This window comes from Melospiza melodia, chromosome Z, assembly GCF_035770615.1.
Source record: "Melospiza melodia melodia isolate bMelMel2 chromosome Z, bMelMel2.pri, whole genome shotgun sequence".
NCBI classification, from domain to species: Eukaryota; Metazoa; Chordata; class Aves; order Passeriformes; family Passerellidae; genus Melospiza; species Melospiza melodia.
In genome coordinates, this window is record NC_086226.1 from 43535724 (window position 1) to 43558653 (window position 22930).

The 22930-nt window shown below is 42.2% G+C and overlaps 1 protein-coding gene and 1 long non-coding RNA gene across 2 annotated transcripts in view; one reads left to right on the forward strand and one right to left on the reverse strand.

Moving 5' to 3' along the window:
• Nucleotides 1–1606, reverse strand: part of MAP1B (microtubule associated protein 1B) — a 71949-nt gene extending 70343 nt beyond the window's left edge. Inside the window, exon 1 of the mRNA XM_063180615.1 lies at nt 1353–1606. Coding sequence (XP_063036685.1) covers nt 1353–1530 — 178 coding nt within the window. The 5' untranslated portion in view covers nt 1531–1606. The remainder of the gene's footprint in view (nt 1–1352) is intronic.
• Nucleotides 1328–21784, forward strand: LOC134432145 (uncharacterized). Its single transcript, XR_010031233.1, has 4 exons — nt 1328–1422; nt 3746–3827; nt 16290–16438; nt 21476–21784. It is a non-coding gene; the product is annotated as an uncharacterized LOC134432145 (long non-coding RNA).
• The last annotated feature ends 1146 nt before the right edge of the window (nt 21785–22930 follow it).

Here is a 22930-nt window from a genome sequence, read left to right on the forward strand (position 1 = left end):
TTGCTTTATAATCTTTGACAATTTAATTAAAATGCAGCCAGTTCTCTTGTAACACAACTGAAAATTAGATAGAGTTAAGGAAGTGCAATGCTGAAGAAGCTCTGAATGACAAAGCACCTGCCTCAGTAGCTCTCCCCAAGAGACAATGGTAGCAATAAAGATGAACAGGTTATGATGAAATTGAGATGAGGATGCCTTTTCCCTCAAATAGGAATGAAAAAGAATTCAGAGAAATAACCAACTAAAGCAACAATGGCTGAGAAAGCAACAATAGAGACATAGATGAAGTCCTAGCTGGACTGCTGAACCACACCTACATGACAAGGCTGCTACCAATTCCCCGTTCCAGGATCGCTTCTCCACTCTTAACAATGGCAGTTCCTGAAATCTTTGTTTTCACCAGCCCAGAACAAAAAAATACAAATTATAAAATCAGCTATCAACTGAGTTTAAATAACTGTAAGGTCCGGCAATAATTTTCTTCATTCCACTAATACTGCAACAGCTTGTTGGTTTTTTGTTTGGAGTTTTTTTCCTCCTCTCCGCATACACACTGCAATCTATTGTATCAGAAGCCACAACGAAGACTTATAAAACTGTCATTTCACTCGCAATACCACCCTGCATCGCCGCCTTAAATAAAGGACAAATAAATGCCGAGTCAGAGGAGCCCGCAGTCGGACAATAACGCCGCTGAGCCCTTGGGTAAAAGCCTTGTTACTCATATGGGTTTTCTTTATTGGAACATAAACGCGTCTATAGAACATGGGTCCTGAAAAAATTGTCCAGACGACAGAAAAGTCCCAGCGCCCAAGTTAGACACAAAGGCGCGGCTGCGCTCCCGCCCGCGCAGCCCCTGCCGCCGAGAGGGAAAACGCCCCGAGCCCCGCCGGCTCAGCGTGGCGGTGGGGAACGGGGGCTGCGGGCGGCATCCGCCCCGCAGCGCAGCGCAGCGCAGCCCATCCACCCCACCGCCCGCCGCCCTTTGTCCGCCCCGAGCAGCACCGGGACCGCAGTGCGGACCGTGCCACGCCCACCCGCCGGTGTCTCCGGGCAGACGGGCTCGGCGGCGGGCGCTGCGCTCCCGAGCCGGTCCCTCCGCCCAGCCATGGCGGGGAGGGGGCTCGCTGCGGCTCCCGCACCCCGCTCCGCAGCGCCCGCACCCCGCGGGGGAACGTGGCGGGGTGGGCGATTGCGGCGGGACCCCCCGGGGAATAAAGCGCCGTAGCCCGCGGCTCGGCGGGCTGCGGTTCGGGGGCTCTCCCGGCTCCCGGCCGCGCCCAGGGAGGGGCAGGGCGCCGGCGGGGGGTGTCGCGGCGCTGCTTGCGGCGCCCCGGCTCCCGCCGCCTCACCTCGCTCGATGTTGGTGATGGCCCGCCGCAGGTGCTCCTCGGTCACCAGCTCGCCGATGACCACCAGCAGGTAAAACTTGCTGTCTAGGAAGCGGTGGGAGAGACTGGGCGAGGTGGAGGTCGGGTTGGGGATGCTGCAGGAGGGCTCCGAGTCCACTTCCACCACTACGGTGGCCATCGCCTCCGCCCCGCGGCTCCGGGGCGCTGAGCGCTCGGCGGCAGCTCCGCAGGCGGCAGGGAGGGAGTGAGGGCGGGTGGGGAGGCGGCGGCGCTTTTATACGGAGACGGTGCAGGGCAGGGACCTGGTGAGGAGGAGGAGGAGGAAGGGGGGGAGCCGGCGCATCCTCCGCGCCGCCGCCGCCTTTCCAGCATCCACAGCTGATGTCATCTGCGGCAAATCCTCCCCGCGGCGGCCCCCGGAAGCAGGAAGGACGCGGGGGGCGAACAACGCCCCGAGGGGACGCCGAGGGGTGCGCCCCGCGCCTGGAGCCCGGCCCGGCCGGGGACCCCTGGGCCCGCGCCCCCCGCCTCCCTGCTCCCCGTGCCCGTTCGGGGCGTCACCCTGCCCGGCCGGTTATCCCTAGGCCCGTCCCTTAACACAGGGCGATGAGGAGCCGCAGGTGATGGCCTGGCAGACCTGCTGAGCTCATGCGGGAAAGCCGCCATCGGGTTCCAGCAGCGCTCCAGAAGCGGATGAAAAAGCAGTGCCACTGCCCAAAGCCAGTTGTCCTCTCCTACATCTTGCTGTACCACTGCAGCAAAATTTGAGTCATACTTAAACACACACCCTCACCTAGCAATCTAAATGTTCTTTCTTACTTTTTAAATTTGAGAGCAGTTAATTCGATAAGATACTTCACACATAGCCCTTCTGCACATATTCAATGCCCACAGATATATGACACCAGAAGAACACTGGTTTTGGACAACATGCTGAAACCTCTAGTCTTAGCTTATTCAAAGCTGCAGAAATTCAGACGGCTTTGATAAGTGATGTTGACCGGGCTCAAGCATCTCCAGGGAGCAATGATAGCAGAAAACTTACCCAATGACAGAACCAAAGATTTCATTTCTCATCTCAGAGATATTAGTATCTACACCCTAGTACTCAGTGATAACCACCTCTGAAAAGTGTCTTGCTCTCTCCTAACAATGGATGGAGAAGTCAAATGTGATGTCTGAGATGTTCCTCTCACTTTACTGACATAAGCAAGCCACTCGTTTACACTAAGCATCTTGTTTATATGGCCCAAGTGATGTGGGATAAATTTCACTGTGACATAGGAAAGGATATAAACTTTTATAGCTTGTTTTTTGAGATAACCTCTTGTCCCTGACTAAGACACTTCCTCTGTCTGCAGCTTCTTACAATGCTGGGAGTGCAAATTCTCTGCCTACTGCTCAGGAGCAGAGTGCTTGCCTGGATGAGCCAGTAAATCAGCCTTGTCTTCTTTGTATTTTGTTCCAGGGCACAGTGGACTAATTCGCATGCATTTCAGGTTGTCACTCCTAAGTTTTTTCTGTCTTAGTAGCCTAGAGCTACAGTATCAACCCACAAAGGTTAGAAGAGCATCATTTTAAGTGCTGGTCCATAGTGTTGTATCTGTCTATAGCACCTAGTGGTTTTGATATGAATAGTTCCTCTGCATAAATACAGCACTCAGAGTCTTGGCTTACACAGTGTGGTGTGTTTGGATGTTGCATCCAAAGTACTTTTCCTGGACTGCCGTTATTCTGAAGGTTGTGGAGTGCGGACAAGCGTTTTCACAGCCATGTCAGGCGGCTGAGATGACACAGTAGTAAAGAGCAGCAGTGCTCATTCTTCACTGGAGCTGACACTGCTGGTAGAGCAAATACAATGGCATAGATGCAGAAGAGCTAGCAGCAGTTTTAAGGTTTGCAAGGTATTCAAAGGCAGTGTATCCCACACACAACAGTGTGTTCCTCTTGGCATACCCCTGCTAATCTGTGCCCCACTGTGATTTGCTCTTTCCTCTCAGTTTCCATGGGATGGTATAGAGACCTACTTAGAAATAATGTCCATCTCCTGTAGCCTTTCCCGATACGACACCCTTCCTAATAATTTATCATAATTATAGATACCTTCAAGACTTGCCATGTGATACCCACTGGAGAAAGCCAGCTTCACGCACAGCATCTGTAGTTTTGGGATATGCCTTTATGCCAACGACCAGCAAGAGCAGCTAGTCTCTCAAGCATGGAAGGGGCTTGCCAAGGGGTCTTGCTGGCTGGTTGCAGAATAGACAGATGCTGGCTCCTGGGCATAAAGATAAAACATTTACTTACCTCACAACACAGCAGGTTAGTCAGAGAAATGCACATCAGTACTCAAAAGGCGCTATATGTACTTTTAACCACTTTCTTATTTTAAGGAAATAGCTGGAAAGATGCCTGTGAATTTGAAAAGAGCTCCAAAGAATGCATTTTATCAGAGAATAAAATTCTTACATACAGGTAGGTGATACAGTTACATTTGAAATAGCCTGCTCAGCTAGTCCTCTATTTTATACTGCAGTGTGAAATAACACGCAGTTAGAACATGGTATGATAAAAGATGAACTGTTACATTCAAACTGTCTTGTGATGGGTGATGTGTCACCCATTAAAACCCTATGGACAAGAGGTTGTCTTTGGAAAAAAAGGATCTTGTGCTAACCTCTGCAAAGGATGCAGACCTCTAGCCTTGTCTGTTCACAAGCATATGCTGCCCCATCTGGGATGGAAGGTAGATGGGAAAGGTGCTTTATCCTCCAGAACATATCTCTGAGGAAGCTGCAGGGTCCCAGCTCCATAGCCACTGCTCATGCTGTGTCTTGCCTTGTCAGTATCCCAGTCAGGTAGATTTGTTTGTTATCATCTTTCCCTACCTGGACACTAATTTATATTCTGCAATATGGAGCATCAGGTCCACTGCTGAGTGAAATGTGGAGATATGCTGCACAAGGCTAACTTAGTGTCCTGTGACCCCCACTGTTTGAGAGTGATACCACCTATCTATCTGCAGCTAAATCACAGACCTATGCCCCCTCAGTAGAAGAAACAGCAACGTTCATGGACTGTGGAATGTATCTTACTGTTTCAAAGAGACAGTGATTGAGATCTGCATCTGTCTAGCTTTTGATTGTCTTGGTTTGATTTTGTTGCTTTATTATGTTCAATACCAAATTGGAGTCCCACAGCTGAATGTGGTCAAATAGTGTATGCAAAGCTGTATTTTTTAGATGTTGTATTTTTTAAAGAGGCAGTTTAAATAAAGTGCTTGAAGTTTAAAACATGCTTCTTGGTAGTATGTGCCATTTGTTACCTACTAATATTCAAGCTTCATTCAAGTCCAAACTTCAAATTTTAAATAAAGTTTCAGTGATGTGCAAGCCTTTAGACTGGCCCTTTGTCTCAGGTCAAGTGTCATCCCTACCATGAAAGAAATACATATCCATATGGATTGCTTCACACCAATTGACATACAGACTGGAGAACAAGAGGTTGGAGAGCAGCACTGTGGAGATGGACCTGGGGTTGCATATGAGTCAGGCAGCCAGGAGGGCCACCTGTGTCCTGGGGACATCACGCACAGCATCACCAGCCGAGCAAGGAAGGGGATTGTCCTGCTCTGCTCTGCCCTGGGGCAGCCTCACCTCAAGTGCTGGGGGCAGCTCTGGGTGCCAAACTAAGAGTGAAATATAAAACTATTGGAGAGTGTCCAAAAGAAGGCCATGAGGATGCTGAAGGGCCTTGAGGGGAAGGCCTATGAGGAACAGCTGAGGTCTGTTCAGCCTGGAGGACACTAAGGGGAGACCTCATTGCAGTTACAGATTCCTCATGAGCGGAAGAGCAGGAACAGACACTGATCTCTTCTCTGTGGTGACCAGTGACAGGACCCAAGGGAATTGCATGAAGTTGTGTCAGGGGAGGTTTAGTTTGGATATCAGGAAAAGGTCCTTCAACCAGAGGCTGGCAGAGCACTGGTAGGGGCTACCCAGAGAAACTGGAACAGCACCAAGACTGATAGTTCAAGAATTATTTGGACAACACCCTCAGGCACATGGTGTATTCTTGGCGTGTCCTGTGCAGGACCAGGATTTGGACTTCAGTGATCCTCATGGATCCCTTCCAACTCAGGATATGCTGTGAGTTTTTGAATTTAAGAACTTTACTGAAATTGAACTGTCTTCATTGAGAGAAATGCCAGTCTGAGGATTGCACAATATGTCATGAAGGACATTCCTCACATCAGTAGGATTTCTTAAGGATAGGCAGGAAGGCCTAACTTCTAGAGATGGAGATTTGGCAGCCTAGGCCTGAGGTGACAGAATCACAGAATGGCTGGTTGGAAGGCGCCTCTGAAAGTCATTTTGTCTAATTCCCCTGCTCAAACCGATGGTAGGTTTCTGAGAGCTATGTTCAGTGGGGTTTGAATATCTCCATGGATGGAGACCACCACCATTCTGGGCTACTTCTGATGCATGATGAAGTCAGGAATATGCAACCAATACTATAGCAGATAATACCTATAACACTGTGTACCTTACCTGGTGCCTTCCCAATGTGACCATCATTCTCAATACACCCACTCCACCATGCCCCCATTTTCTGCAATCTACCATCCCCATGTGGTCCAGCCTTAACCTTTCAGGGTCTCCTCAGTGCATTGTTCCTTTAGGGCAACTCAGCAGGGCCTGCAGCAGCAGCACAGGTGCAGAGGGACAGTCAGCATGCCACCCTGGCCCCAGCAGGGCAGAGGTGTCACCCTGCAGCTGCTGGCCATGGTGTGATTAGTCATGAGCCATTCCCTGCCAACACCTGGGCATGTGGTTCATGGAGACAACTCCTCCTGCCTTCCCTCATTTTTTAGGCAAGGAAGCATCTTAATCTCTAACATCCTCAAGCTGGTGCTGCCAGAGGAGCTCCTCCTGCAGCAGAGATAAGGCAATAGCCAGGGTCACCAGAGAGAACTGTACCTGCAGACTTGGAGTCCATGAGAGACTCTTGGGAAATACTTTACATTTTAGGGTGGCAGGCTTTATCTTTAACTACATGGAAAATTAAAATTACTGGACCAACATTCGTTTCAGGTATTTTAAAAATATTAGTTCAATTTTAGTGATTACTTTTTAAATTTCAAAGTAGAAAAAGCTTCTATTTGGTTATTGTGAAATATCCATTTCAATTGGTATTTCATCTGTTTCCCACTCCTTCCACTTTCTCCACAGAAAAGGAGAAGTTACATATTAAAAAAAAAAGTGAAGAAAGCAACACTATTGCTTTTAAAAATAACATTTTTTCTCACTTTTAGCTTTCTGTCTTGAAGTGAGAGAAAAATAACACCAAGTAACATTTTGCGTTACTTCCCAGTGGAAACATTTATTATTTTTTATCAGAGCAATTTCCTTCTTTTACTTTAGTGGAAAAAAGATTAGAAGTGAAAAAAGAAAAAAGTACTTTCTTTAACTGCAATAAGAACTAAATTAAAAGAAAAAGATTTTCCTCTGGACTATTAAAAAGAGACAAATTAAAAAATAATTATTTTGCATAATTTTATCCTGAAATTTGCTATGAACAGAACACGTAGCTTTTCCTGAAAATAAAATGATTGCTTCTCCACTGTTGGAGGGAAAATACAGCCGTTTTAAGTAATTTTTACTAATTAGGATAGTGCTTAAAATTCAGCAATAAATGATAATAAAAGTATTGACGGCAATGGTACTCATTGTACCACAAAGCTGGTTGGATAATTAAAGCATCATCAGCTGCAAAAACAATGGTAAGACAAAGTGGTTGGAATGAGGCAGTAGTTTTGAGCATGCTTTGAGCTCAGGGCTCAGTTGTCAACTCTTCTGAACAAGAGAGAGAATGGTCTGAAAATGTGGGATATAGTTAGGGTTTCAGGAGCTGAGTTTGTCAGAGTTTTAATTCTTATTGAAGGACTGCAAGTAACAGAATTTAATTTGGGTGCTAGAGGTAAAAAACAAGTAATCTCCTATCACACCGACCTGAAGAACCCTATGGTCCAGAGTCCCCACATGTGGTTCCTTTCGAGCTAGTTTTAGAGCTCAGTCTTGACTTAAGAGGGGAGACAAATCAGGCCATGGGTTTAGGATGGCTGTAGGTACACTGTCATTTGCCTGGTTTGGGGGCAGCTGGGAGCTGGGAGTTCCTGCGCGGGGCTGTTGGCTGCCCTGAGCCCCCTGTGCAGCCTGGCCACAGGCTGCCCAAAACCTGTCTGCACTGGCAGCACACCCTGTGCGTGCTGGAGGACCATCAGCCAAGCTGTTAGTCCCTTAAATCACTACAGGCACAAAGGAGAAAAATATCAATGAATATGAAAAATGTAAAATAATGAAAACATTAGCTGTTGGCCATGTGCTGCTCCGTCCTAGATATCAAGTGACAAAAGCACATGGAGGTGCTCTAAAGAAAAAGGTGGGGTTTTTGTTTGTTTGGGAGGTTTTTTGTGGTTTGTTTTTGTTTGTTTATTTTTGTTTTCTCTCCAAGCTGAATTGTCTAAAGCTGCCTCTGGTAACTAAACAGCAAGTAGATATTTTACATAATATTTTCAGGTCATTTTAAGACATGCCTTACAATACTTTTCAGAGGTTACCTGCCAACTCTGCTAGTTCTTTAGGATTGCTTTGAAATTATTATTTTACTAGGGTCCTGTTCTCTCAAGCACTCTACAATAGAAATGACAAATTGCTACTGCACAGAGAATAGAAAGGAAGAAATCTAGGCAAGCATAATTTCATACAGTGCACTGACAGGCTTCCAAACACAGAATCTGGGGAACTGCTCCATCTTCCTACTGGAAAGGTCCAACAGACCCTGCTCCTACACTGGAGGCATCACAACTCTCCAAGGCTGCAGCAATTTCATGTATTGCATAGCTGCAACTAGAGTGGTGCATCGTTTTGCACCCTTGCCCAGGACTTTTTGTGCATGCAAGGACTCTGATGCAGCCTTTCGTTCTTATTATGTGGAAAGTTATGATGAGTCCTATTCCTAAAAGAATAGTTTGTGGCTCTGATACTGCCTAAACAGTATTTAGCCATTCTACTGATGTAGCCCGTAGTCCTGCTGTTACAATCATCCCATCCTTTAAGTGTTTCAACTACCACAAGCCTCATACATTTTCAATAGAACTTGATATTTGAGCAGCATAAATGGTAGAAATGGTTGACTTAATTTTATATGTAACACAAAACAAATTCCACAGTTGGAATTTGTAGGAGACCACCTACATGATGGACCATCTGGTTCCTTTCCCCTTTTGTGCACTTTATTTTTTTGGCTTAATGGCAGTGTTACTATTTGTATGATTTTGCAGCATATTTTTGGCGTTTGTTTGTTTATTTGTTTGTTTCCCTTTGTTTTCTGGGGTTTTTTTTTGTATTTGTCTGCCCCAGGCACTCCAGTAGGCTGACACAAAGTACAGATGATTTAAGGGTGCTCTTTAAGTTAACAAGTCATTCCTAGTGATTGGTATTTTGCAGTAGGTTGGGATGTGCTGACTAAGAGTTGCACTGCAGAATTTACTGAAAGGCCTGAGTGGAGGGTGTACAGCAGGGGTGCCAAGAGAGCTCAGTAACCTGAGCATTTTGCCAAGGGGCTCCTGTTTCAGGAGTGGTCAGAGACCACCACCACTGGGCATTCCAATACAAGGGTTCACCCAGTGCAAGAGTCCTTGTGGAGCTGGAACCATGCTATAGGATAGGCAGAGTATGCCATGATTGCCTCCTAAAAATTGACCTGATTTTTTGTCAGCTTATAATGCAATTTTCTTGCCAGAAGTTGCATGATAACCTCTTTGGGTTATTCTAGAGTGGTGCTATATTTTTGAAATACAAAGAAATTTTGTTGTTTCTCATTATTTGCAAAGGAAATAGAGCAATACTGAAAAGTATGATTTCCAATGCAGGAATATAGATCCATGACCAAGTACATTACAAAATGCAGAAAATCAGCAATTTTTAAAAATGTTCTTTTCCAGATATTTATAGTCTGGTTTTTGAGGTTGTCCTGTGCCAGGTCAGGAGTTGGATTAATGACTGTTGTGGGTCCTTTCCAAGTTAGGTTATCCTATATTTCTATTAAATATTCCATTAAATTTTCCCTAAGATATCTTGAACTTCTTGTATTGTGATGTTTTTTTCTAACTTCTCCTTATGCTGCTTCCAAAACCATTTTGAATTCTGAATTTGAAAGGGTAGAGTAGTTCTTCAAAGCTCAAGGTAGGCAAAATTTGTATTAACCTGATCTATTTTACTGCAGTCATCCTCAGGCATACTTTAGAGATAGCAGCTATTATATTGTCATTATATGGAACAATAGTATATACTTGTGTATATCACATAAATGATACAAGAAAAACCTCTTTCTCCTCCCAGTAATACTGGTAATACTACTTTTTAGATCTTCTACCACAGCAGATGTGCTATTTCTGGGATAACACAAAGTGCCATTGCACTTGGTGAAAAGGCATGAATTACTATATCCTTTCCAAGCAAAGTCATGGATATATATTGCATAGATAGAGTGTAATCTCCATTTTTGGGTAATACAGAGGCACTGTATTTTGGCAATACATGGTCAGAACTGTTTTTTTCATATTTCCCTGAGAAAATCATGTTTCCACAAACCACAATGTGTTGACTCTGTAATAGGAGGGAACAGTTTTATTTATCTGGATATCCTTACCACAAGCTCTGTATGCTTTCTTTGGATAATTTGTGTTGAGTAGGTTCAGTCACAGTGGATTTTGTTATCACTGAGAGAAAGCACTCAAAAAAATCCCTATGACACATGGGTCATAAAATTGGTTTTTGCTAAATTTGTGCATTTATACATTGTATTTTTAACAGCATTAAAGTCATTATAGATGAGTCATTCAAAGAAAATGTTTGCTTGGCTCCAGAGGAGTCTCTGATTACCTTTTGCTTTTTTGACATCTCAAGCTATAGGCTCAGTCTTCCGGTTTGGTCACATCATTTTCCTTGGGTTCAGTTAATGTCTCAATCTGATTTGATAGTAACAAACTCAGTAGAGAGCATAAAGCAGCTGTCCATGGCCACTTTTATAGAAAACTAAATTAAAACTGTGGTAGAAGGACCAGTAAGTCTCCATCTAAAGAAAACTGCTAAAGCCACCTTACAGCGCAAAGTACTACAAAGAGGAATTAATGGAAGAAAAGATTGGGAGACACTGCTGGTTTTGGCAGAGATAGAATTAATTTTTTGCCACAGTAGCTGCTATAGAGCTGTGTTTTGGATTTGTGCTGAAAACGGTGTAGACAATGTAGAGATATTTTCATTATTGCTGAGCCATGCTTTCCGCCAAAGCCTTTTCTGCTCCTCGCACTGCCCCACCAGTGTGGGGGCTGGGAGTGCAGAAGTAGTTGGAAGGGGACACAGCTGGAATAGCTGACCTCAACTGACCACAGGGATATCCCAGACCATCCCAGACCATATGGCATCATGCTCAAGATGTAAAGCTGGGGGAAGATGAAGGAAAGGGAATATGTTCAAAATCATGGCATTTGTCTTACCAAGTCACTTTTACGCAGGAGGGAGCCTTGCTTTTCTTGAAGACAGCTTGCCCATGGAAAGCAGTGAATTAATTGCTTTGCTTGTTCATGAGGTGTTTGCTTTACCTATTAAATTATCTTTATCTCAATGCATGAATTTTCTGGCTTTTACCCTTCAAATTCTCTCCCCATCATGCTGGGGAGGGAGTGAATGAGCAGGTGTGTGGGGCTTTGTTGTCAGCTGAGGTGAAACCTGACGGAGATGAAGTGCAAAGAACACTGATGAAGTTCTAATAAAATGGACAGGGAGTTATTTTCTCCCTTAGAATATTTTCTGAAGTCTAGGTTTTATGCCCCTATTTTTTAGGGTTTTTTTAAGGATGATAAAGGTTGATGGTAAGATTGTTTTGCCATTGGCTTTCCTGGTTAGGAGGCTAGCATGGCAGTTTGGCTCCAGACAGAATTGCTGGCATGTAAAGCCCATGTTCTGCTAGCATCCAGCACATAAAAGGGGTAAATATCAAGGCTGTGAAATATTTTTAGGATAAAAAGTTTCTGAAGAAGAACATGAAATCGAGGAAGAGTCATGTTTACTTTGGCTGAAAAGGATGCACGTGATGCTGCGCAACCTAATGTTAAAACACATATAGTTCCTCTTCTCAGGCTGCAGTCGCTGGACGAAAAGTAGAGTAAGAGCAAAGAGGTGATTAGCAAGAGGGTCATGATATTGTCAATTGAAATTAGAAAGTAATTACAAAAATAAAGGAAGGAATGTAGCAAGAGATTGGGACAGATAGAATAGGTATTGAAACAAACATTAAACATAACCACTTCTCTTCCCATGTATTCTTCTTTCAAATAACCACATAGGAATTCATCATTTGGGGAAGAAGAGGAAGAAGGGTGGTTCTGGTACAATTCTACAGCCCTGCAAAACCCAGGGCATTGCATAAAGTGTAGGTCAAGGTGTGCCCCGGCATCCCCTCCAACAAGTAGAATGATTTCTTGCAGCCATGGTTATCTGTGTTCCCCACGGAGCAGAGCAGTGGCCGTGCAGTCAGCACTGAGAGGGCACCTGAAGATTCCCATGTGGCTACAAAGGATGCAGAAGCCCCTTCTGGAGCCAGCAGAACTGGTTGTGCAAAGCAAGGACACGGTGTCATGTCCCAGGATTGCTATACAGCCTCCTGCCCAACAGCTTCTCTTCAAGCAGCGCCAACATCCTCTGGGTCCAGGGCCAAAAGCTAATGGGAATGCTCTTCTGAGTAAGCATTTCTGGACTGAGTGCACTGTGATCTTCATGAATTGAGAAATTTCTCAGGATTGCTTGCAGACCCCTGCCTCCCTCCATCTCTGCATCGTGTCACTGGTGGCTTAGTCTGTGCATCCATTATTGCACAGCAGCAAGTGCAAAAGGACTAATGACAAGGGTCTAGTGTATCTCCAGATTGGGGTAGCCACTAACATTTTCATTCCATGAGATTTGTTTTCAGTGTCTTCAGCACAAATTCCCATTTAAAAGTTTTTCCTTTTTGTCCTGTTTTTCTTGGGGTTTTTGTTGTTGTTTTGTTCGTTGGTTGTGTTTTTCAGGATTTATTTGTTTTGTTGTTTTTCTTGGTTTGTTTTAGTTGGGCTTTGTTTTGTTGGTTTGGTTTTTTTGGGGGGGGGAAGTTGAGGTTTTTTGTATTTTGTTTTGGTTTTTTTTCTGAGCATGAGCAGGAAAACATACACCAGAATCTAACAAACACTGAAAGCCAACCTGGGCTATTTTGGGTTGATGCATCTATAGTGATATTTTGCACTGAGTATTTAACTAACATTATCATAAAGTTCTCCTTGTGATAAATAAACCAGAATAAAACCAGCTGATCTTCCAAGAACTGAATTTTTCCTCTGCTGTTATTGGCAGTAAAAATTGATAAAGTATTATTTTAGTGTCCAGTGTAAGCTTAAATGATTCTCAAACAATGAAAGGAGCCCACCTGCCAAGGGAAATTATGTATTTTACCTGTGTCCCAAAGATGTAATATAGTTGGCCCCTCATTGTTCTGTTTTTTCATGTATAAACCACAGATTTTCTTGGCTTTGGAAAGCTATTTGAAAAGGTGGATATAAATTCTTCAAGAACAGCAAAGTAAGAAGTGCTTTTTCTCTAGGTTTTAGTTTACATTCATTTTCTTCCACCCAATTTCCTACATGTATATTTTGATTTTAAGGAAGTTTCTGCTAGTGTTGCTCAGTTGTTTGAGAGTTTTTACCTTTAGTATTTGTGGTTTTGATGTCACTGATTGTAAAAGGAGGGAGATGTTCGTGTGCAAGGGAGTGAAAATGAAATTATGTAACACGAGAGGATGATCCTCCTTTTGCAGTCTCCTAACCTGAGGGGTAATTTTATCTACTCTCCAGATAAATTCTAAGCAGGCTGTGATAATATTAACAAAATGAATTTATTATATTGTGACTTTATAATTTGTGCAGACTTTAAGATCTAGGCATGCTGAAGAAAAGTCTACATTAAACTCACATTTTTTTAATGTTTTCCTGAGAGAGTAAAAAGTTTACTCTGTTGGTACAATAGTACATCCAGTAAAATATCCAGCAGCATAGCTCTCTTTTTACTTGTGATACAATGCCTCTGGCTTAGTATAAATTCATTATGCAGTACGCCCAGTTTACTGAAATTCTGGAAGCTGATAACAATAATTAAAATACTACATGACAAGTAGTATTTTATTATGCAATCCCACAATGCCTCAGTGAGTTGTTAGGCACACAGCCAACTGCTTTGAACCACCTGGAAGAATTATTTTTACACCTATCATGGATAGTGTTAGGGAATGATCTGATGGGCTTGCAGATCTGTGGTTATCACACACTAATCACGCTGGTAAGATTTCATCTCCCGAGTAACTAAACTGATATTGAGTAAGTGATAATGGCCAGGGGTGAATATTGCTGCTGTCTTAATGACTGATAGAGCTAAACACATGGCCCAAGACTTAACAACAGGCCCTTAGTCAGCAGGCAGAGCCCCAAATGCAGCTGTGGGTGTTGTGATAAGATGAGACGGGCTGCAGGTGTTTCAGGAGGAAGGGGAAGAAAAAAGCAGCATTTTTGTATAGGCATAGGATATGCCTAAGGAATAAGGTGTGTATGAGCCAGAAGTTATAAATCTGCTTAACATTTCATAACTGTAAATATGTGCAAATTTATCTGAATAGCTTCTAGTCTTTTTATTTCTAGTAAAACTTATTTTGTCAAATTAATTAAAATATCTTAAAACGTTACAGTTCCAGAAAATGTGATATCCTCAGTCTGGATACTTCATCCTCTGATGTCCAGTTTAATCAAATATAGCCTTGATTTTCAAATTTACTTGTGTACCTTTCCAAGCCTTTGCTCATACTGAGACCAACTTGGTCCATGATGAAGTCACAGCAAAAATCACAGTTGTTTCCCTGGGATGACAATTCTTGTGTGGTGGTTTTGTGGCTTCAAGATACTGCCAGGTTAAAATTTGTAGTATTTCTCTAGTCAGGACCAAATGAATAACTTCATTTCTTTTTTTCACTGCAACCTTAAGAACACAATGATTGATCCTTTTGTATTGCTACTTAATTCATGTGCATTAGGTAATGAACACATCACGATTTCCCAATAGTAGCCATGACAAGTTAAGCTTGAAAATTCACCATGAGTATTGAGAATAGTCATGTTCTCTAAGAAAGACACTAAATGTGAATTTCTAATAACGGAGGATATTTTTTTATATACTCCTAAGAAATCCTTCCTAATTTCAGTTCTGTGTACTGTCAGGAGAGGAGATGGTGTTCAGAGCAAAAGCCTAACTGGGGTGCTGTGAGAAGCACAGTGCAGGACTATCCACTTTCCTCCTTCTGTTGTAGTGGGAACTGAGGAAGCTGAAACATTCAGGACACTAAATTTGATGCCAAAAAAATAAAAGTTACTTGAAAAAAATCTTTAAGCTTATCTTGTTAAATATTTTGTTGTATAGGAAAAGTAACTGAGTTACTAGTTTTGCATGAAGGCTGAAGTAGTTTTGGTTGCTCAGCTGATGACAACTCATTGTTTCGTAGAAAATATTGTTATTGATGCATGTTGTGATTTAGGAATGATACTCCCCAGTTTAGTGCTTCCACTGAGACTCTCCAAACCGTGTTGCTTCTTGCTTGCTCCCCTTTCTCCTCCCTTCTCCTGCACGAGAGGGAGAGGAGAATAGGAGGCAAAAAAAGGTTAAGGGTTGAGGTGAGAACAATTTACTGGAAACAGCAATGAGATAAGAAAACAAACACTGACAGCAACAGTATAAATAAAATAGTGTACAAAAGAGAGAGTAATTCACTTGCTCACTGAACAGCTTGACCTGACCACAGCCGCACCACCTGGATTGCTCCATCCAGCTCCTAACTGATGCCACTCAACTACTCTCCATTCCTCTGCCATGCTTCCTCAACAGGAAAGAGCCCCTTCTCCTCAGAAGAGAGTCCCTTTCCCCTGCCCCTGGCAATGATGTGAAGTGGTCTAGAATAACCCCAAGTCCTAGATCTGCCCTCTCCAGGCTACTGCACAAGTTAACCCTGTCCTGGCTGGAACTAGGACAGTAACTGAACTGAAGAGCATGAACATTTTGACACTTGTTCAGTGGTTTTATTGATGAGTTTCATCTAAACTTAACTGTCCAATAAGGTGTTGGAAGGAAAATCGATTTTCTCCTCTTAATGAGTGAAGGGCTTTAAGCATTTTTGCCTTGAGTGTTGCCTCTGGAACATCATTTTGTACTACATTCTCAACAGTACAGAATGCAAATTCAGAAAACGTATCAACACAAAATTCAGACAGACAGTGTGATCATGACAGTCCCACGCTCTTTGAAACCCATCTGGAAAGAGAGCTCAAATTCCACAAGTCTTTGCCATTTTCTGTAACACAAAAGGGAATTTCAAACATGCAGTGGTAATGTCAGTTGCCTGGTTGACTTGTGGGCCGGTTTAGGTGCTCTCAAACAATGGCTTGCTCTTGCACAAGCCTTGGTCTGGTGAATTACAGCAGAGGGACCACGTGGTGACAGAAGATGCCATTTGATTTCTCACCTATGACCATAAGGTCTGTCAAAAAATTTAAAAAAGGAAAAAATTGGGATAACTGATCAATATCTGGGCTGCAAGAAAAATAGGTAAGTGCTGCAAGTATAGAGTTTGTGAACCTGCACACAGGTTGGAGGTGTACAGTATTAACCTGTCATTTAAATCAGTTGTGTGAGAGAAAAATTTACGAAAGATGTTTGGGAAATCATAAACCTGGAAAACTTCAGTGCAACAATTAGTAAGAAGGGTGTCTGAATATGTATTTTAATGCCGTATAAACTCTCCATCTTACAGAAAACGCCTAGCAGAAATCTTTGGGCAAGCTTCATTCATGGAAGTTGCTGACAGCAAAGTGAAAGGGCAATTGGCAAAGGCATGATCTCTATAGAAACACAGTCACCAGAGCCTTATGAACTGTGTTTCCAAGAGCAGAGCTGGACAAGGTAAGTGGAGCTATCACGACTCTCCTTTTCCCGTCTTTAGACCTGTCATGAATAGCTATGCTGCTTCTTGCTTCCCTGACAGCTTAAAAGAAATGCAGCCTATAACTACACTGCTGCTAGCCCACTGTGACTTCTCTTTGTTATCAAAAGGTTTGCCACAATGTGTAACACTGGAGAGCACAGACAAAACCCCCTGCTTTAAGTTTTAATTTACTATCATGGCTCTAGGTGAAAATGCTGTCCATGAAGTTTTCCATGAAACATAATATGAGAATGGATTGGAAAAATAAAGACAAATGAAGATTTTCCTGTTGTGCTGCTCTCCTTGGTGGTGTGATGGGCTTAAAAGCTGGTTTAAAACCAGAGCTCTGCAGGTGGCTGCAGAAGACAGGCACAGTCTGTATCACCTGGCTCTGAAGAAATTTCCACTTTGATTGCTTATAAGCAAGTTGCCTTGAAAGGTGCTATACCATCAGCAAATGATGCCAAAAGTGCTCCTTCTCTGGAAGTTTCAGGCTTTTAGCACTAGGACCCCATCCAACTGAAGGCTCAGCAGTGATGATAAAGCAAAGCTAACAATCAGCTCAGCTAGACAGAGAGTAGTCTCTTTGATGTAGGTAAGGAAAATTGCTTTTTTCAAACAGCAACATTCAAGATTTCCTTTACCTTTTTTGTTTTTCCTTGCATTTTACCTGGATCAGAGAAATGGGAAGCCTTGAGACATCTAATGCATACCTTGTTATGAAAATAGGTTAGTGTTGCATTCTAGCATCAGTCTTGTACAAAACAGAACACTTATTAAAAAATTCCATTCCTTCACCTCCACCTCCTTCACCTCCTAAAAGCTCGTCAATATTTTCACTTTTTTCTGCTGTTGTGCTTTGAGTCCTCAGACTCCCTTAGTCCTGTCTCTTACCCAAAGGCAATGCTGGAGGACGGCTGAACTCCCTCACACAGTGCAGGGAGTTGTGCCAGAACAGATTGCAAGGAGAGTGATGCAGCACAACTCGGCTCCCTCCTTCTCTCAAGATAGAAACTGGGCTTTGAAAACAATAAGCCTCTCCAGCAGGCATGCTCAGAAGCTCCCCACCGACTGCTGATTACTGTCGGCATCCAATTACTGCCTGGAAGGTGTAACAAGCCAAGCCCCAGCTCTTTTCTGATGTACCACAGGGTGAATCACTGCTTTTGTAGTCTTGAAAAATATAAATATTTGATGAGCTACAGGCTATCATTGTCTCCCAACTCCTTTTCCTGCACTGTATTTTTCACACAGGAACCAACTTAAAATCTGTGTCCATACAAAGATCGCAAATCCACCCCTGTGAAATGAACTGTTAAGTTGAATGCATCTAGGTGCATCCTAGATGATAACTTAAATCCTATTATCCTATACTTTAGATGACAGAAGGACTTTGCCATGAGTTGCAGATTTTCTCCTGCAAGAGCCAATTTCTTTAGCAATTTTCCTTGGATTCTTCAAATGTCTTAACTTTTCAGTGCTATTATTTGGATTCAATATTGGTAAAAAAAAAAAAACCCCAGAAATGCTACAACAGTGATGAATGTTATTGTCTCCACTAGAGTATTGATCTGAGATTGGTCAGTAGCCCCCAGTTACTTCTGAACATAGCAGTGTCAAGCTGGCAAAATAGAAGTCAGACTAAGGGTAAGGTCACCAATAAGTTGAGAACAGAAATACTCTATTCAGAGTGATGCAAAAAGAATAAAAACCAAACAATTAGTGTAAATTTTCAGGAAAGAGTCAAGATTACCAAATTAAAATAACGCTTTTTGTTCTTAAATTCAGTGTCATCTTTCTATGACAGAACTTGGACAAAGGGATTTTTGAGAAGCCTGATACAAGGAACTAAGAGCTTCCCTGTAGTTATTAGCAGAAAGGAATATTATCTGTTTATTTCAACACCTGAGAAAAATCAAAGCAATCCTGAAATCAAGGTCACCATAAAAAAGGCTTGCCTCGGAATTCAAACCATGAGTTTTCACAAAGAACATTCACAGAGACAAATCACATTTACAGAACCTGATAATAAAGTTTGTTCCTTGTTTTCTCTATAGGTAGAACAGTTGTCATATTTTACTGCACACTGACAATAGTTTACTCTTCAATTTTCAGTAGTCTCCAGTTATATTAGAAATACTGACCCAACACTGTTATATTACTCCTTGAAGCCCAACATCATGCATCTTCAGAGTTCACACACATTTTTAGATGGAATACTTTTATTTGGATTATTGCAGCTAGAAGAGAAAGGATCATTACAACATCTCCTTGATGAAACACAGAGCCTGTACAATGCACACAACAATATAATTGGTTTTGGAATGGACCAACCCCAGAACAGGATGTGACCCTCACTCTGTACCTAAGGAGGCACAGCACAGCTTTGACATGGCATGACTGCCTTGGCTGCTCAGCAGCAATACAGATATGTGTTCAAGAACTGTTCAAGGCCAGGCTGGATGGGGCTTTGGGCAACCTGGTCTCTGCCCATAGTAGAAGGGCTGGAACCAAGTTTGATCTGTAAGGTTCTTTCCAAACACAATCATTCTGTAATGGTTAATATTCCAGACAAAGCCTTGGGTTACATGCAATTCCCTCAACATGCTAAAAAATGTCAAATCTGTATACTCTCATCCAAAAAATAAGTGCATGAAGCCCCAGACCTTCACTTGGGAATACTCTGTTTTGGGCCAAATATCGCTTTTTGGTTATGTCCTTGTAGCATCATGAACTTAAAAGATTAATTACATGCCAAATTCCACAAAAATGATCAGGGAAAAGAGGCAAGACATTAAGAAAGCAAGAGCCATACAGCTTCTTTGTTTTATATTATCATGGACTCTTTCAGCCCCAAAGGGGAAGGAGTAGTATCTCTAACTCTGATCTCTTATCTTGAATTATTTCAGTTGCTGGATATTTTTGCCTAATCAAAGCACAGCAATTTCTTTCACAAATTTACTTTCAACAAAAATCAGCTTTGGTGAAGTAACAGATTTGAGTTTCTGAAACAGTTACTTCAGGCTTGGGCAAGCACATCTGTAGATGAGGCCCAGATCTATTTCCAGGTCCATTAGAGAATAAGAGTGATGCCATGGTGATCAGTGCAATTATTTTGGTTCAGATGGAAATGGTTTGGCAGGGACATTACAAAGGGACATCAAATGAAATGTTTTTTTTTTTATTAGATAAATGATGAAGATGGTTTCTATATTGTATTAAATGAATGTTTGTTCACTTGTATTTTCCAGTGTAATCTGTAATCCAGTAAATTTACAATCTTTTTAATAAGCATATGTCCAAGAAAAGTATTTGGTAATCAGGACACAGGGTGTACAGAATAGCAATTTAGTAGTCTACATCTAATTGCTGAAAAATACACCTGAAAGTGGAAAAGTGGATATACATAGAATGATCATAGAAGGTTAGGTTGAAAAAGACCTTTAAGATTATTTAAAGGCCAATGCTGTAAAGTCCTCAGATAAACCAAATCTCTAAGTGCCACATCTACACATCTTAAATACCTCCAGGGATAGTGACTCCTCCGCTACCCTGGGGAGCCTGTTCCAATGTTTAACAGCCCTTTCAGTGCAGGAATTTTTTCTAGTATACAATCTAAACCTCCCCTGGTGAGACTTCACCCCATTTCCACTTGTCCTATCACTTGTTACTTAGGAGTAGAGCCTGAAACTCATGTGTCTGCAACCTTTTAGGTAGTTGTGGAGTGTGGTAAGTCACATTTCACACCCCACCCCAACTCTGAGCCGCCTCTTCCCCAGGCTAAACACCCTCAGCTCCCTCAGCTGCTCCTCACAGGACTTGTGCTCCAGACCTTTTCCCAGCTTCATTGTCCTTCTCTGGACATGCTCCAGCACCCCTTTTCTTTTAGTGAGCTGCCCAAAACTGAACATAGTTCAGTAGCTCTTTCCCCCCACATCCAAAAAGGAATGGAGATTCTCCTTAGCTCTCTTTCTGTTGTTAATTCATTAATAGAACAGAATATAGATTTATGTTACAGTAACAATATAAATATAGAAGAAATACTCTATTCCTTCTTTTGTTACAAACAAGGGGCATATGCAATGAACGGCATTTTGCTTTCACTTAAATCCTTCGTAATTATTATTTCTTCTTTTCAATTGAACCAACCCCACCCCCACTCAAAAAAAAAAAAAAAAAGTAAAAAGATATGGTAGTGATGGATGAGCTTGCTAAAAACATGTGGTTTAAGGCCGTCTGCACATATATCTGCTTGATATATGTGTATAACAGCATTCAACATTTGAAAAAATAAAGTAAGATGCCATGAGATAAGATTCCATGAGATATTTGACAGTTCCCCTTTAATTTGAATGCTAGGTAATGCTGATGTTGTTGGATGGATGCCATGAGTACAACTCTGAAAAAAACTATCCAGACCATTTTGATTTTGTCCTCCATCAGTGTAACGATATCCCAGGAGGCTGATGATGGACTTTCTTGTTTGTGGCATGATGGTCCTTGTAATTTTGATTTTTATACCCAGCAATCATGCTCTTATGAACTGAGGTCCTGGAAAGGAACATTTTAATACCCCTACCTTTATGGGTACCTTGTTTCCTTTCCTTTTAAGAAAGAAGACAGGCTATTTGTTAATTTTTCATGATAAATTCGAACCATGATGAGACCATTGTATTTGTCCTTTTTCCTTATTTCTTCAATGGCTATCTTATGGACTTGTTTTGATTCACTGAAAAGGAGCCCATTAATAGACTCTTGAGTGGTATGATTCGTTATTCAGTACCAATGTAGTAAAGCCTTTCATGTAGTTTGCCAAAACCCAGAGGTCTTAATTTCCCAGGTTTCACATTCCTGCTTCAGCTGGCAATGTTGGAAATGCAATAATTAAAAAAAAATGTTGGATGCATACGGTATAAGTAAGAGATATCACTTGGCTGTCAAAATGGATGATCATATTGTGTTTTACTGATAAATGGTGTTTACCTTTTAGATTTAATGCATTTTTTTTTTTAAAGCTTTAACTCACAGAACGAAAACATCTACAAAGAAGTGGTGCTTTCTTTCAAGGCACAGGCACATATGCTTCACATCTCAGTAGTAACACACTGATTCACAGCAACTGCAGCTTCTGTGACATGTGTTTGGATTAAAGTAATAGAAAATAAATGAAATGTTTGAATTCCAAAATACTGGCCAAATCTTTTATTTATTGAGTTATGTAAAAGAATTTGCTTTTCAATGGATTCGAGAGGAGGCAGGGAGCAGTTGGATGCACTGGAATGAAACCAATTTACAGAGCAGTTTTTATTCTGTCGGAAAAAAAACACGGCCACTGTCTTATTGTCCACAGCCAATCACATCAGTGTGAGACTAGGCACTGCTTTCAAATTACACTGGTCTGACATACACTTATTTACTAATCCCATCCCTTGAGCAGGCATTATTTAATTGCATAGCCAGACAAAGTTTAGTAGCAGTCAGGTCAGAAGATTCATGAAAGAATCATGATGAGACTGGATTCGATCTTAATATCTACATCACTTGTCAAATCTTTTTTCATGAAATAAGAAACAGTGCTGAGTTTCCACTTTGTGATGCTATTCTGAGACTACACTGAGCTGTCAGAAGAGGTTCAGAAAAATCTAGGATACAGGGCAGAGAAAATCCATCTGCCAGAATTTTTAAAAAGGAGCTCTTGCAGGGTCTGAACTGACTCTGAGATTTCTGAAGAGCTGACTGATCCCTGCTTTTCAGACTTTAAGGCCTTCAAACAATAATGGCCTTTTGAACCAAGATAATATGCATTATTATAACATAGTGTCTGCTATGTTAAAATTTCTTCTTTGGTAAGGAACCTCTTCTACTCAGTGCCATCTTATTTCCATGCATACACTCCCCCCCAAAAAGCTCCACCCAACAGTCTAGAGGTTTCAGTGCAGCAGGTGCTCAGTTTTTGCTCTGGGGATGGTTGAATCTCCCAGAGCTGGCAGCTCAGGCTGAGGTGGCACCCAGAAGCAGCTCTGGCTGAGGAGCTGGCAGGGCAGCTCTGTGTAGGCACAGAGGCCTCCCCAGAGGTGTACAGCATGTGTACAGCATTGCACGTGGGAAAGCCCATGGACACAGAGCTGACTAGGATGGCCCCGCCGCTCTTAAGGCTGAACAATACTGTGGAAGCAGCCAATGATTAGTGGTGATGGCTGGTAAGTAAATGAGTACACTGCACTGTCAGATAGCCTTGGCCATGTCTTGACATCTAAGCTGATGGAGTTATTCTGGGTGTGCACAGGTAGAGAAGAGATCAGCATCCTGCCTGCTATATGGGTTGTAAATATAGAATAGCATAGCATATTAAAATGAAAGGTGTGCCAGCCTTTTATATACAGTTTGATTAACTTCAAAGGGGCTTCTATAGCACAGAAGCCGTCTCATTTACAAAAATACCAAACCCAAAACAAACAAACAGAAAAACC